Genomic DNA, 15737 nt, shown 5'->3' with positions numbered 1-15737 from the left:
AGCGGCTGAACCTCAAGCTGAGAGCTTAGCAAAATGCTTGTTCCATATCCAGCCGACTTGGTGAGTTGCGTCGTCTTGGTTTCGGGCTAGCCAGAGTTCTCCTTTCTCAGCAATGACGTCGAAGATCTCACCCGCAACATAGGTCAGATATGGATAGCCAGCCTCACGTCGGGCTCGATCTATGTTGAATTCGTAAATGCTAGCGGCAAGGAAAAGAACAGTGGGCTCTTTAGCCTCTTTGGCCACATTGGCCTCGGAATCGGTCATCTCCTGTGGGCTATCGGACATGGGCATTGCTGACGAGAAGAAGCCCGAATATCGACCCGCAGACGAATTGGGACGGGTTTCATCTGTTGGGCCGTCGCTGCTAGAAGGTGGAATGATATCCGCCAGGAATGGAGTGTCAAGGCTGATGCTGGGAAGTCTAGGGAAAGGTTCCGACTGCGAGTGTGAAGGGGGGGCAAATGACGTCGATGCGCTGTGAGCCTGTTGCAGCACTTGAGTCCGGGGAAGCTCCGGAGTGTCAGGCGCAGGGCGACTAGAGAAAGCCGAGTCGGCACGATGACGCCCAAGAGACACCTGAGATTGAGCATCAAAATTGGGGGATTGGAAGGAATGGTTGCTAGCGCTGAAATCATAAGAGGCCTTGGGCGACTCATCCATAGCCCGAGTGCTAGTACTGTGAACTGTTGAGGGACGACGGGGAGAGCTTACCCCCGGGGCTGTGGAGGGAGTGTTGAAGTTGACAAGGTTGACGGTATCAGCGAGTAGGGAGCCATTGCAGATACCAAGAGAAAGCACCTGAGCTTCCGAGAAGTTGAACCGCGTAGTCCAGTCATCGACAATCTTCTGGACTTCCTCGGGAAATGAATCGATCAAGGGCCCAATCTTCTTCTGCAAAACAATGTACCACGTCGTTTGGATTTGAACAAAATTCTTCAGGCAAGCTTCCATTAATTTCGCCGTCAAAGCATAGAGTTTTGGGAGTTCGTCTTTGAGGGTTTCGTTGAGCGCAACGAACTGGTCTGCTTGTTCGGCCGTCTTCTTGTCAGGCTTATCTCCTCGTGCTTTGATACCCTTGAAGCGGGCATAGTCCATCAGGCGCTTGTCGCGTTTCTTCATGACCATCTGCGGTCCTTCGTGGAGTTTGAGCAAGGTGACCATTGGGTCGATTACACTCTTCCTAACAACGTCGAGCTGCATTGAATATCGGGTCAGCAAGAACACTCCGTTGATCATTGTCAAGAACTACTCACATGCTCTGGCAAGGTGGCCGCCATAATGTCCTGAATGGAAATTTTGAAAACGCGCCACTTCCCCTCAAGCTCGGGGTAGCTGGACTGGAACACATCGATGAACGCTTCAATAGCGGTGACGAACTCGAAGAAACGGTCCAATGACCCCTGCGTCTCACGAGTGTACATTTCGGCGTCGCGCATGACCACTTGTAGCTGGAAGAAATTGTCGCCAAATCTCTGAGCGAGGGCGTCGTAATCCTTATCGGCAACCATGTCTGACAGGCCAACTTGCTGTCTCAGTTTCTCGGTTCGACGGCCGAATGCTTTGGAAAATCCCATTCTCACGTCCGATTCTTTCCTCTTTCGCCCGACAACTTGTCCAACCACATCTGCGCGTCTCTTCATTTCGTTGATACGGACGGAAATGTTGGTAACCTCTTCCAGAGCCTTCACAAGCGACCCATGGTCTGGATGGTCCGAGGATGTCGAGTCAATGAGCTCAGAGATCAAAAGGGGATATTTGAGAATCCGTTGCACCGGTTTAACGAGTAGCGAATCGAGATCCCAAGCGCTTGTGAGATCTGACGCCCACTCCCTGCACTCGTTCAGCCAAATTGTCACATTCGCACTCCGCTGGAGCGCTTGAAGTTTTTTGTTGGCAGCGTCGTGGTTTTTCAGATACTCGGTATAGACCTTCTCCATGTGGGACATATGTACTATAAAGGCCTGGCCAATGGATGTAGCTTTGTCTTTTTCCAGGTCCGAGGGACCCGTTCCATCGGGCATGTCTGAGTTGTTCTTAGAAACGTGAGGATTCCGTCCACTGCGCTTACTACTCCACCGTTGCGATTTCGGCATAACGTAGACACTTTTGGCCGCGTCCTTGAGCGCATCTTGGAAATTCATCGAGAAAAGTACAATCTGGTCAGAATTGGCGAAGAGGGTCTTGATATCCTCCGCGGACAGATCCAAGCAGGAACTGGAGGTTCCTTTATAGATATCATCGACAACTTTCATATCTCTCCCAAATGTGTACTCGGTGTCGACGAGTTCTTTGATCACATGTCGGCGTTTCTTCAGGCGGCCATGGTCGGGGGAAGGAGAGGATGTACTAGTGCGAGGCTGCTCCAAGCTCGAAGGTACTAGCGAAGTAACAGATGAATCTCTCGCTTGGGGAGATGGAGAAGGGTCGTGATCATGACGCCCAAGAGAGTCTTGACTGCTTCCAGTGCTGTGAACAGGGCCAAGGGGCATAAAACCGCTGGTCTCTGAAGTGATCGCAGGCTGTTGAGCAAGTCGGACACTGCGAGGGCGCTCCAGTGACCCTCGGATGACCGTGGTATCCACTTGCGTGTCTAGTGGGGGCGGGGTAGGTTCATGACGAGGGGCTGGCGAAATGCTAGTATCATGAGCCGCCGGCTCCTGTGGTGACTGAATGTTGATGGCCAGGCCGAGGCCTGTATTGTCATCTTCGGGTTTGGTAGTCCCAAGCGTTGGTGTCGGCACACCGTCATTCTGGGGACTCGTGTCAGGCGCGGGCGCATCATCGGCCGCGACCTGCATCCAATCCATAATCGATGGGGATGCATGTTCCCAGTCATCTCGTAGCACCAGGCTCGCAGTATGAGAGAGTCGGTCCGGGCCTGGCCCAGGAGCACCATCAACCGTGGTTACCAGAACAGGGTCATCGGTCAGACTATCTGTCCTCCCGTCTGCTCTTGGGTCATTATGGGAAAGGTTCGGCAATCGTGGTTCAGGGGAAGCGCGAACGTGAACGTCAAGCGGAAGGCTGTGGTCTCTACCGCCACGGGCAAGCTCTTCGAGATAAAGCTGGGTAATCTTCCTTGAGTCCCAGCCGCCGAGTTTTGCTAAGCTTGGTGTTTTGGAGTGTCCGTAAGGTTTGCGAGGGGCTGTATTTTCTTGTCTCAAATCAGGTCCCGCATCAGAATCATGCGCAAGAGAGCTCGTAATCTGTACAGGGTCGACAGGAATTGTTGAAGGAAGCTGGCCGGGGTCGGATGGAGTCATTGATGAAGCAGAGCACGACTGGGCCATTAGCTCACTATCTTCTACTGATTGCTGCAGCTGAGAGAGATCATCTCCACTTCCATCACAAGGACCGTGGTCGGAATGTTGATGGCGTAAAGACGAAGACCATGAGCTCATGCTCCATCTGTTCGATATATCACCAGCAGCATCCGATGTCTCTAAAGGTCCGATCCTAGACGTGGTGAAATCGTCCGGGGTCAAATCGTCGAAACCCGGTTTGTCTCTCAGTAAGATTGGGATCGATTCTTTATCGTCATTGTCAGAGAACCCAAACTCTTGCTCATCACATGAGGAGCTACTTGGGCTCGATTCACGGAAGCGCATGATCTCACTCAATAGGGTTCTGTGTGACGTATGCACGTCCTGTTGGGGTATCTCGGCTTGCAGTTCTGGATCAAAGGTGGTCACCGGCGAATCCTCGGAGCATGAAGTCGGCGAAGAGGTGGCAGGTAAGATGAAAGATTTGGTATCGCCTTCATCCCGGGGCAATTCAATATGCCCTAAAGTGGGAGAATCCATGGTCATCGCACGTGGACCATCGGTCGGCACATTGGTGTCAATGTGAAGTTGCGGGAAGGCCTCTACATCTCCATTTTCGGGCGACTCATCCTCACAGACTTCGGCAGAATCTTCTATGACTGTTGCAGTATCATCCGGTTGAACAACAGGCACTGCTTCCTGCTCACTTGGCTCGAAATCGGACGGCAGGTTGTTCGTGTGTTTCGAGATATTCTCATGCTCAGAGGCTCGTCGGCGAAGCTCAGCTGCCTCCTCTTCTCTCCTTTCATTCTCTTTGACCGTGCGGTTGAACGCCTGCTGGATCTTTTGGCGTCGTGTCGCAAAGTCAACTGTCCCCAGCTCGGGTAGCCTCCGCTCTCGCGGCCTCGAGTTCCGCAGCTCCCGCTCACGGTGGATCTGTTTTTGAAGGTTCGACACCGTCTCTCCCACTCGCGACTTGGATGTCGGAGGCGCAGTATGCGATACGGGCTGGCGTGGTCGAGAGCTGCGCAAGGGAGGCGATTTCTTTGGAGGTGGCGCAGCTATGAAGGCCTCAAGCTGGGGACTCTTATCAGCTAATCTCGTCCGGGAACGACCATAGCCCGTTTCTCGCCTTCCACGAGTTGGGGTCTGAGTAGTGGTTGTAGCAAACGCTGATTTGCCATGCGGCACCAAGTCGCGGGGAGATTTTGGAGATGGTTTGGGGAGACGGCTCAATCCCTTGGGTGGAAGAGGGATCTCAACATTGTACCGGCCACCGTCAGGAGACTGGGCCTTCGAAGAGGGTGACGAGTCATCAGAAGCGGAAGGCGAGTTGAGGCGGTGGGAGGAAATGGGAATGCGTGACTTGGAATGCGGGCTGGCCGAATACGTTCGTGATCCAGGCTGCAAGGGGCCAGGGACCGCCATGTGAAAATCAGACGGGTGCGTGCTCGCACCCACGGGCGAGTTCCCAGGGATGTCGCTCCTTGTCCTTCGATGGCGACTCGAGCTCTCCCCGGTGCTAACTGCTTCTAAGAATGGCGTTCGCCCCAGATACCACGCTGTCGGAGTCAATGGTGTTTGGTTGAACGACGGATCGAAATGGTCTAGAAGCGCAGGGTTTGGACTAGGGATACTTCCTTCAGAACCTCGACGTCGGGAGTGAGACGGTATCCCATACCCCTGGAAATCCGTGTCGACTGTAAGCAGCTCTCCGAAAAGACGCCGTCGCGGAAGCAGATTCGACGGTTGATGATTATCCAAAGAACCGTTATTCAAGTCCGATGCGTTCGACGGGGGTAGAACAATGTGCGATGGGGCCTCCTGCGCTGAGTTTCCCATCAAGTCCCACCTAGAGGCCTGTTGTTTCTGCGCAATCGAGCCACCGGTGTCTCGCCTACGCGACGCGGCTCCAGGTTGTATACTACGATCGGCGGCAACAGGGCTGGAGGCCCTTGAGTGGTCTCGGGAAGCGGAAGGAAATGGGAGGACTTGATCGACGTTGTTGTTGAACTTGTTGACAAGATCTTTGAAGGAAGTTTGTTTCGAGCGCACCGCCAAGGGTCGCACGGAGTCAAGACCACTTGGGAGACCAGACCGGCCTCGCAAAGAGGTATCGGACACTGAGCGGTACTGTCCTCGTTCTACGCTCGATAATCCCGGCGGATAGGCGGGCTCGGAAGTTACTCGCTGTGTTGTTTGTATCGCGCGGGCGTCCGCAACTGGATTCGACGTCCCGGATAGCGACGCAGTTTCTGTCCGGGCTCGAGAGTCGTCTTCCAAAGGCAAAGTCGGTGAATGTGAGCGGTAGTAATCGTCGGGGTCGGGGGAGGATCGATGGTGGCGGTTGGGATAGCCGTTCGGAACAGCGGTCGCGGGTGACGCGGAGGGTTGTGGCCTTGAGACACCTTGCTTGGTGGTATATGTGGTACCTGACCGGGAGGAAGTCGGTCGAGAGGATGGAAGAGTCAGCGGAGGATTGTGGGAGCCACTATCGGAAAGAGCGTCGTAGAAGCAATCAGCGGTGCTGGAGGAGGAGAGGCGCCGAGCTTGGGAAGGGCCGGCGTCAACGAAGCCAGAAACGTGTTCGACATCGCTGCCGGACATTTTTGATACATGGAGCGAGACCTTCTTTTTTGGATTAATTTTCAGTTGATTTTCTTTTTTAATTTGCCAGAGGAAAGCTTTCAAACAGAAATGGTTGGCGGAGATCGTTTCTGTTCAAGGATGCTAGTCTGCGATGCGTTGTTCACGGCTGGTGGCCACAGTGTTGCAGATGGACCAGCCAGAACTACAAGGCAATCGTCACCGGGTAGTACTACCCAAATACGGCGGCATATTCAAAGTCCAGGTCAAGATCACCAAGCTCCGGCGGGTGATCTAAGGTCTGTGTCCCAGCACAAGCAGAGACGTGCGGCGATTAGGAACGAAGGTCAAAGGACGGTCGGATGTGGGGAGAGGCGTAGGATGAAGAAGGATGATAAGCCGATCGGGGAGATGAGGAGGAAGACGGCGGAGTAAGGACGTTTGCACGGCGTCGAGGGTGGTGACTGGCGAGAGCTAGCTAGGAGCGAGCAGGGGGAGGTGTGCCAGTCCAGACGGGGGTCGTGGAGGGGATCTGGGCTCGTCACAGGCGGGCCGTGGCCGAGAGGGGTTTATTGGAGGTCAAAGTGGTTGGACCGGAAGCGAGGAACAATATTCGCGGCAGTACTGGTCAGGATAGTCGGGATTAGGATTATTATTGGGTTATTGGGAATGGGCGAAGGGATTAATGAGGATGGTAGAGATGGATGGGTTGAGAGATGATGGGCAGGCCAGATGGAAATACGTACTGCAGCGTCACTGGCGAGCTCAAGTCTGGGAGACAGCGAGTGGGCCACCACAGCAGCCCTGTTTGACTTTTCTAGCATGTCTACCACTCTTGGACTACATTCCCATCTGTATCTAGCTACTGTCGTCTGGCGTCTGGCGTCTGTCAGTCCGTTAGTAGTTGGGCGCATGGTTTCACTTCCAAACGGCGATCGTCTTGGGGAAGCCCTCCATCACTACACAGCCATGTTGGCTTTGAAAGCCTCTGTTTACGCCATTTCCGTCGCTCACGAGGCATCTATGGACCAACCTCGGGCAAGACAAAGGATGCTCGGCTTTCTTTGTTTCATTCCTCATCTGGCCTGCGCCGAGTCCGGTCCACCGGGATTATGATAAAGAGCATGAGATCGCCGATCCGAAGTTCGATTCACTGCGAACAATTCAGATCAAACAAGTGCTCAATATTCAAACAGGTTTTTAGCTCGCAAGCAGGGAAGAAATCCGACGACAGAGGCGTTTTGGCAGAGAGAATGATTGGGCCGGACATTGTAGATGCTGTTCCACTCTAATCGATCCATCGATTCTTGATGACGGCCCTGGTCAGAGCCTAGAACTTGAAGTAAAATTAACGAAGCCAGGATGCGATTTCTCGGCTCCCATCTATTATTTCGTTTAATATTATGGTTGCCTCACTGTCAGGCAGTAGGCTATTCAGCCTGGGCCTGATTAACCTCATTTTACGGGGATTCTACGGGGACTTAGCGGGGGCTCTAACAAACTTGGGTTCGCAAACTCTAAGCGCCTGTGATCAATGGTGACAAATTTCTGGCTTTCGATCTGACTCCTCCAGCAGCTGAGGTCTGTACTCGGTTATATTTCATGCATCACCTCTACCTCGGACATGTCCACTCCTGCCCTTCTGGTGCAAGATCATCCACTCAGTCGGGATCCTTGGGTGAGAGCATGGACGTCGTCACCGGAGCTCGTCACGGACGCAGTTCCTCGCAGGCCTGGGCCATGCTGGGAGTGGAGACGCGATCCCACAACCTTTAATTCCAGGGATCCTGGGTCTGTCCCGAAGTCATCAGCAAGTCACCGGCCGTGAAAATATAAGCAGATCAACAATCATTTAACAACAGAGATTTTCTTCACGAAAATTCTTCAAGCGGGAAGACACGGATGTTTAGTTTATGGTCTAGCAGCACTTTAGCTCTAGTTAAGGTCTAGCTGCGAGCATCCGGCCCACGGATCTGAAATTTCTTGCGTCTCTGACACTGACAGAAAACGGCCGAGACTGTTCCTGTTCCTGAATTCTGGCTCTAACAGGTTAGTCGTTGCCTTACTCTGGTCAACTAACTAAGCTCAGAATATCTGTGACCAGTGCGCTTGGCACGCGATGTTGTCAGTTGGTGTCGGTGTCACTTGTGTCACTGTGTCAGGTTGCCAATTTTCAGGACAGATATACTTTTTGCGCCTCAATAAGGCTGACCCCAGACAATACAAGGCTTGAAATGCGTCGACGCGACCATGTCATTTCCTTCCCCTAATTATCATGATTAGATCTCACATTGGCTCTCAAGTCAGCCGGGGAAGGATAAGCACTGGCAGCACATTAAAGTGCTTATACGCTCGGATCTGTGGCTGCGAACTCTAGTTCTAGCTACTCGACGCCTTGCCGGCAGCCGCACGAAAGCCACATGTTAGCCAGGGGTATGAAACCCATTATTGTCCGCATGGTTGTTAATCGAGCTGCGTGATCCGAGCAGCCTTACATAGTACATATGTGCATGAGAGGAGATTCTCCGAACTTGGATGCTGTAGAGAAACTGGAGATGATGCCTACGGGTGGACCGACGCTGTCAGTGTTCGCCCTGCATAAACGGGCTCTCGGGCCATCGGTCCCTCTATTAGCTTGTCCTGGTTTCTTCATGTACTGGCAATCAGAGAGCGGCTTGTCCAATATGCACGGATTGTGTACATCCTGAATATATCTGTTGATGACTTTAGCCTACGTGTGGTTGTTTGGGATCATTGGCAGCATAAGGAGCAGTGTGCCTCTCGGTATATGGTCTGGGCACGCCCGATGGCTGTTCACTGCTAGATGCTGGGGATCACAATGGCCAAGCGGACCTCATATGCTGCGGCTATCCATGAGTCGAAATGAGATATACGGAGTACCTATAGTCTGGTCAGACATACAACACGACTAGTCCAACCTCTACTTAGAAACGCGACCAACTAAACCCAGCCACTGGCTAGCACCTATACGAGAATTACCAGTGTCATGCTAAATACATGCCCACCATCGTGGCCCGGATAACGAAGCAACTTGAGAGAGGCACTGTTTTGGCCTGGATGATCGCGGGATGGATGTACCCGTCACATACATACAGTGTCTTCGACAAGGCTCGTTTCCCCTCAGCTGCTCTTGTGGCTATGGCAGAGGCCCCCATAGCGTAAACTGCTATCACCCAACATTTGGAAGGATATGGTATTGCAACCCGTGTGCGGCCTTGTCAAACTGGAGTATGGAATGTTATTGTAAGTTTGGATTGTAGAGTTACCAGGAGCTGGTTTTGGCCAATCAGAAGTCTCCGTGGCGCAACTGGTTAGCGCGTCTGACTGTTAAATTTAATAGTCATCAGGAGGTTGACAGTTCGAGCCTGTCCGGGGACGACTATTTTTTTGGTGGACCGTGCAGTTTGTAGTTCATGCAACACTCAGCTCACCTCATTTATGATAATGCTTGACCTTTTATCTAAGACTACATAGTGAAATATGATTTTGTTTGGGCAACTCATCATATTTAGAATCAAATATGGATACATCGGGGAACTCTTCTGCGCAAGAAGTGTGATGTGTCAGACATAAGAGCGTCTGTTTGGGGCTGTCTATAGTGCCAGCAGATCTACGGTCAGTATATAGCAAGTCTCCGTGGCGCAACTGGTTAGCGCGTCTGACTGTTATTCTATAATAGTCATCAGGAGGTTGACAGTTCGAGCCTGTCCGGGGACGCAACAACTTTTTTGAATGTTGTTGATCCACAGTTTGATCCAGTCTGGGGACGTAAATCTTTTTTTGTGTATTGCTGATAGCACCTATTTTCCTGCAACAAACAGCCAATTGAAACTAATTGGCAACTTGCTTTCTGCCAGCTGTTAGCAAGTTCTTTGTGGTGCAATCAGTTAAGACTCAACACGTATTCCATGCAGTACATCACTAATTGTGTGTTCCCACTTAGTGGCAGAATTTTACCATCGTCTCTCATCAAGTCTCCGTGGCGCAACTGGTTAGCGCGTCTGACTGTTATTTCATAATGGTCATCAGGAGGTTGACAGTTCGAGCCTGTCCGGGGACGAATTATCTTTTTATCAGCATTACTTTTTAAGTAAAATTTCCTTACTATCAGAATTGAAACTCTGCCAGGGGTCAGTCGGTACCTTGGCCCATTCAACAGTAGCAAGCAACAAATGGTGTTCTATTCTGCTGTATCATCTCCTATGAATTAAAATCAACCATAGTCCTGCTATATGTAGTCAGTCCTTCTGGGCTGTTTACTTTTCGCTCCCGATGACAATAATCGCAGGTTGATGATGCACCAGTTAAGTTGGTCAAAATGCACCTACACTGTCATGGCCTGATCTTCCTCCATGGTGTAGTTCAGTGACTGCTTATCGTGCTCATGTCTGTGATCAGGTTCCAGATTATCCCAACGTACGTACGTCATATGTAGTATGCACTGTGCCGCTTGCAACATGTACCCTAGCTCTCGGGTTATATATTCGGCAACCCTGCCCGGGCTCATCTTACTAGGGGTTCAACTATATATTGCCATGACTCTACTACCCAAATCAGGCGATCCACACCCCTGCATCCTTCAGTCAGATAGGCGCAGACAGCCGCAAATTATGCCCAAGTGATCTCCTGTAGAAGACATCGTCTTGGTCTGTATAGTCACGCCTGGGGGAATCCAGACACAGCAGACCTGGGGGTGATGGATCATGGTGCTTCTATCTCGCTGCTCTCACAACCTGGATAGACTTGAATATAATTCCCTCACATGACAGTTGAGCATGCTGACCGATTGCGCTCAGCCGAAGGTGCTGAAGATATCCAGCGTTGGATGGATGCATCTCAGCTAGGGCATGGCGGCTTGTGCCACGTGCTCGGCGGCCGAAGTAGTTGCCTTATACATCAGGCACATGCGCCCGGCCCCGCTGCCAACTTTTGATGATTCATTCAGTCCTCGGTGTATCTTGATTCTTTTTATCCTTCACCTTACACGATTGACTCGCGCGTTCTCTTCCTCCCGAATTGGGACTCTATAATATACCGCTCATTCCATTGAGCACCTCCGATAACCTCCGCACCTGTACCTTTCGCGTCCTTCGCATCCCCAAAAACTCCGAGTACCCCGCGGTCAATCAACCCAACCACCGTTAAAATGGATCTCGTTAACCAGTGAGTCAATTGCTCGGATCGCGTATATCTCAGGTCGGTAACTGACAATATAAAGCCTCGAAGGAAGACTCCTCTTCGCAGTCCCCAAGAGCAAGTCCCCCGTCCCATCCGCCCATCCCCCAACCTGAGTCATTTCAATTCAGGCCACAAAGAGTTCAAAGAGACGCAACAACTAACAAACCCGCTCGGAAACAGAAGGACGCCTCCAACAAGCAACCCTCGACCTCCTCTCCGGCTGCGACATCCAATTCCGCCGCGAAAACCGCCTCGACATCGCGCTGGTCAAGAACCTGCCTATCGCGCTCATCTTCCTCCCCGCCGCCGACATCCCCACCTTCATCGGCGAGGGCCGCGTCGATCTCGGCATCACGGGACGCGACCAGGTCGCCGAGCACGATGCGCAGCTTCACCTCCCCGAGGGCGAGGTCTCGGGCGTGCAGGAGATCCTGGACCTCGGATTCGGCGGGTGCAAGCTGCAGGTCCAGGTTCCGGAGAAGGGAGACGTCCAGACGGTTGAGCAACTCATTGGCAAGAACGTGGTGACGAGCTTCACGGCGCTGAGCGAGCAGTTCTTCGCCAAGCTGGAGAAGGAGAACGGCGCGGACAAGAAGACCAACATCAAGTATGTTGGCGGCAGTGTGGAGGCAGCCTGCGCGCTTGGTGTCGCTGATGGAATCGTTGACCTTGTCGGTATGTTTCCAAAACTCGTTCCTCTACTGGGACTAGATAATTGACGAATGGCTGCCAGAATCCGGCGAGACAATGCGCGCAGCCGGGCTAAAGGCCATCGACACCGTCGTCGAGAGCACCGCCGTCCTCGTCAAGAACCGCAACACCACGAACCCGCTCGTCGACCTCATCGCCTCCCGTGTCCGCGGTGTCATCAGTATGTCCCACCCATCTAATAAACCTCATCTAGATGGAAAAACTAACAAGCCTCCCTCCACTAGCCGCCAAGAAGTTCGTCCTCTGCCAGTACAACATCCCCCGCGACAGCCTCTCAACCGCCAGCAGCATCACACCCGGCAAGCGCGCGCCCACTGTGACCGCGCTCGAAGAGGACGGCTGGGTGGCCGTCAGCTCGATGGTCGAGAAGAAGCAGATTGCCACGGTCATGGACGAGCTGACCAAGGTTGGCGCCACGGATATCTTGGTCTTGAGCATCACCAACTCGCGGACAGACTAGACCTTTTTTTTGTTTCGTCCCTCCCTTGCATGACTTGACTTGACTTGATTTGATTTGATTTGATCTACCTGTTTCCTGATTCCTGTTGGTCTTGGTTGTTATTTCATAGAATATCTCCTTTTCTTTCTTTTCCTTTCTACACTAGGTTCGTCTTCTGCTTGTTACTTAGAATTGCCCGTCTTCTGTCGCTTATATACGATGTATATGTCGGATTTGGGATGTGGTTATCGGTTTGTAGGTCGTCGGTCGGGTGTCTCTTTCTCCTTCTTTCTCGGTTCTGGGATCGTCGAGCCATGAGCTGCAAGAAAAGTTTCGGGTCGTACCGGTATGGTATGTGTGTCGGTCCATTCGGTCCTAGGTACTGGTAGACAGACTATAGTAATAGATGAACGAGATGAGGTTCTATGAAAGAGAATAACTCGGATGTGATGCTATATTCTCCTTCGGCATCCGTTGCCCCAGTTGACCTCGACGACCGTCCCGATAATCGTCGATGATAGCAACCTAGCGAGGAATGCTCCTCATCCGCTGCATTTGAAATAGAATGTAATAAAATATATAGACGAAGGTACATGCGTATCATGTATATATAAGACGCGTATGTATACAAGTATATATATGGTTTGTATGTATGACAGGGGTGGGTATCAATATCAATAGTAGGACTCCGTAGCAAAGCATCCAAACCAAAACTCCGGTCTGTGGTCGCAGCACACACCCATACAACCAAGCGCGTGTGCAGCAGATATGCATATTCAAAAACCAGAACCAGAACCCGAGCCAGAACCAAGAGCAAGGCTGAGTCTGAATCAACTCGAACTCGAACTCGAACTCACATTGAACCCCTCAATCCCAACACCTTCCTTCCTTCCTCGGACAATTGCCCTCAGACAGGCGCCCACGCCCTCCAGGTCACCCAGCAGCCCGACATGCCCTCTGTCGCTTTTGACAAGACCACCCTTGATAACCCTATAGCCCGTCGGCAGCATCGCCGCACTTGCAAGGCAGACGCCGTCACCAGCTGCAAATGCCAGATCGTCATAGGCGTCGGCATACTTGATGCCCTCCTTTGAATTGACGCGGGCGCCGTAGACGGTGGGGACGGACTTGGAGTACAGAACTGCGAATGGTGGGTATTTGTTGCTGCTCTGATGTACCTCGTTGTGGAGAGTTTCGTGTTTGAAAGCCTTGACTTCGGAGAGAGTACGGGCGAGGTAATCCTTTGCGACTTCAGGAGGGATGGTGACGGGCTGAGCGTTCGGGCCTGTGGTGGAAGAGCCCCTGGGGTTGGTACTTGGGCCGGGGAAGATCTCGCCTTTTGGCTTGGGGGGTTTCAGTTGTTTAATGGCGGCGGCGGCTGCTGAGGAGGTCGAGTTGGAGACGGAGTCGCCGCTGGCGGTTGTTGGGGTGGGCGAGTGGTCAGGTGTGGTGTCGTCTGCACCGATGCTGCCGTCTGAAGAGTTGGAGAGGATCGTAGAGAAGCGTTTGCGGAGAGGTAGATTGATGCTGGATGAGCTTGGGGTGGGGAAGGGTCGATTGATGCAGGGAGAGAGGCGGTACTCATCCCAGACGGCTGGGTCGAAGTAGTCAAGGCGGTACTCTTCCTTTGTGCGCTTGTTGATGAAGCAATGGCCCCGTTCTGGAAGAAGGGCAAAGCTCGTCCGGAAGGTAAAGTTGACTTGGGCGGTTAGAACGCGCGAGCTAAGAAGCACATCATCGCCGTTACGGAGAGGACCGAGGATGTTAACGCAGTGTTGAGGAACGCCCGCGTACAGGACACCCGCGAAGAGCTCGGGCCGCTGGTTCACCGCATGGCGGGCGATGAGACCGCCGAGGCTGTGCGCAATAACATATGCACCTCGCTTGTGTGGCGGAACGTCGGGGGCATTACAGGGAAGACCCTCGAGATACTTGATTAGACGGCGGGAGAGGAGATGCGGGCTAAGACGCCAGTCGTAGCCGTAGTTGTGGACGCGCAAGTCGCCGCGGGCGGCATTATCGCATTTCTGCAGCCGCTTGAGAAGCCGTCGGCAGATGTCGACGGGGCCTACGTGGGAGAGAACGCCGTCTGGGATGATGGTTTCCTCCATGCGTTCCTCGTCCTCTCGTGTCAGCCCAACTTCTAGGTCTACTTTGCGGAGATTCAACCCGACTTTCATAGGCACCCAGAGCTGTCGATGTGGGGGTTTGGCGGAGCGTAGAACAGAACCCCGGTAGCCGCCCATGACCACTACATCTCCGGATAACTCGCTCATGGCCTCGAAGAGGACAGGGTAGGTTGCAGCTAAGCTCTTGCGAGTAGACTTTGATCGCAGAAGAGGCGACGGGGGTGCACCTTCAAGCGGTGGAGCCGTTGTGCCCGTGGAGAGGACCGTGTCGTCCGTCTCATTTGTCTCCGTCCTGCGGTGGTGCGCATCCGAGAGAAACTGCCTGTATCCCCAATCGCTCCGCAGATCCTGAAGGTGAAGCGTGGGCATGCTCAAAAGCCGACTGCTAGAGTCCTGTAAAGAATCCTTGATGGCTTTAAAACGACTGTTGACCTGCGAATGGATGTGTTCATATTGAGGACGGTGCTCAAGAGAGGACGCAGTAGAGGAAGCCCGCAAATACAAAGACTGATCCGAAGACGACCGTCGCAAGGTCGGGTTGGAACCGACGAATGAATGCTTACCGCGGGTCCGCGCAGACGGCGCCTGCAATGGCTTCAACTCCCCGATCGGGTCCTCTGCTGCTGCCTCCAGTGTCCCATTCGACGCTGACGAGCTTGGGTCCGAAACCAAAGGCTGCGGCCACGGTGACCGAGGTGACCGAGACGTCGTAGGCACATCACCGCCCTTTTCCTGCTCCAAATTGAGCCGCGATGACCAGCTGCGCGAGCGATGTCGAGACATCGAAAGGCTGCTCGTTCGCAGGTGCAACGATGGAAAGAATTTCTTCAACCCGCGCCGACTCCCAGTATGGCTATCGCCCGACCACGCTCGCGGCCGCAGCGGCAGCGTTCCCTTCAAGAGAGACCTCGTAAATCCAGTGCGCGAGGTCTGGCCTTTCGAAACAGCAGTTCCCGGCGCCGTGGTTTCCTTTCCCGTCGGAGTCCTATCTTTATCCGTATCCCCCTCCTCCGCCAGCGACTCCGGCTCCTCCGTGATATCCGGCGCAAAAAGACCCTCATCTTCAAAGAACCCACCATTGCGTTCCATAATGCGCGTCTTCTCCTCAGCAGGCGTCGTACGAGATTTGAGCCGGCTCTGATCGTAGCCCATGCTGACACCAATCACGTCGTCGGCTTCGTCAGCGTCGTCAGCATCTTCTTCCAGGTCGGTAATCCCAGTCGCCGCCGCACCGATGCCGGGGCTGGGATAAGGTGAGACGTCAGCACCTAGACTTGCATCCTCGCTGTCGGAGGGGCTCAGCTCCCCGCTGGCGTTTGCACTCCGACGGCCATTGGGGAGCGCAATGGCATCGGTATCCGGACGAGGTGAGAGAGACATGATAGCGGGAATGGAGACGACATCCCA

At 53.1% G+C, this 15737-nt stretch overlaps 3 protein-coding genes across 3 annotated transcripts; 1 reads left to right on the top strand and 2 right to left on the bottom strand.

Moving 5' to 3' along the window:
- Positions 1–12: 12 nt before the first annotated feature.
- Positions 13–5873, bottom strand: DSM5745_01326 (putative Rho guanyl nucleotide exchange factor; the record flags this gene model as incomplete). The annotated part of the gene is made up of 2 exons (XM_026743342.1): positions 13–1197; positions 1257–5873. The coding sequence occupies 2 exons, from the start codon at positions 5871–5873 to the stop codon at positions 13–15; spliced, it is 5802 nt and encodes a 1933-aa protein (XP_026609187.1).
- A 5146-nt stretch (positions 5874–11019) lies between these two features.
- DSM5745_01325 (ATP phosphoribosyltransferase) lies at positions 11020–12222 on the top strand (the record flags this gene model as incomplete). The annotated part of the gene is made up of 5 exons (XM_026743341.1): positions 11020–11036; positions 11100–11164; positions 11232–11726; positions 11785–11922; positions 11987–12222. The coding sequence occupies 5 exons, from the start codon at positions 11020–11022 to the stop codon at positions 12220–12222; spliced, it is 951 nt and encodes a 316-aa protein (XP_026609186.1).
- Positions 12223–13031: 809 nt separating this feature from the next.
- On the bottom strand, positions 13032–15710 carry DSM5745_01324 (uncharacterized protein; the record flags this gene model as incomplete). Its single annotated transcript, XM_026743340.1, has 1 exon — positions 13032–15710. One exon carries the CDS (start codon positions 15708–15710, stop codon positions 13032–13034), a length of 2679 nt encoding a protein of 892 aa, XP_026609185.1.
- Between the last annotated feature and the right edge of the window lie 27 nt (positions 15711–15737).

Source organism: Aspergillus mulundensis (assembly GCF_003369625.1).
Source record: "Aspergillus mulundensis strain DSM 5745 chromosome Unknown scaffold_0, whole genome shotgun sequence".
Taxonomy (NCBI): domain Eukaryota; kingdom Fungi; phylum Ascomycota; class Eurotiomycetes; order Eurotiales; family Aspergillaceae; genus Aspergillus; species Aspergillus mulundensis.
This window is presented reverse-complemented; position numbering and strand designations above follow the sequence as displayed.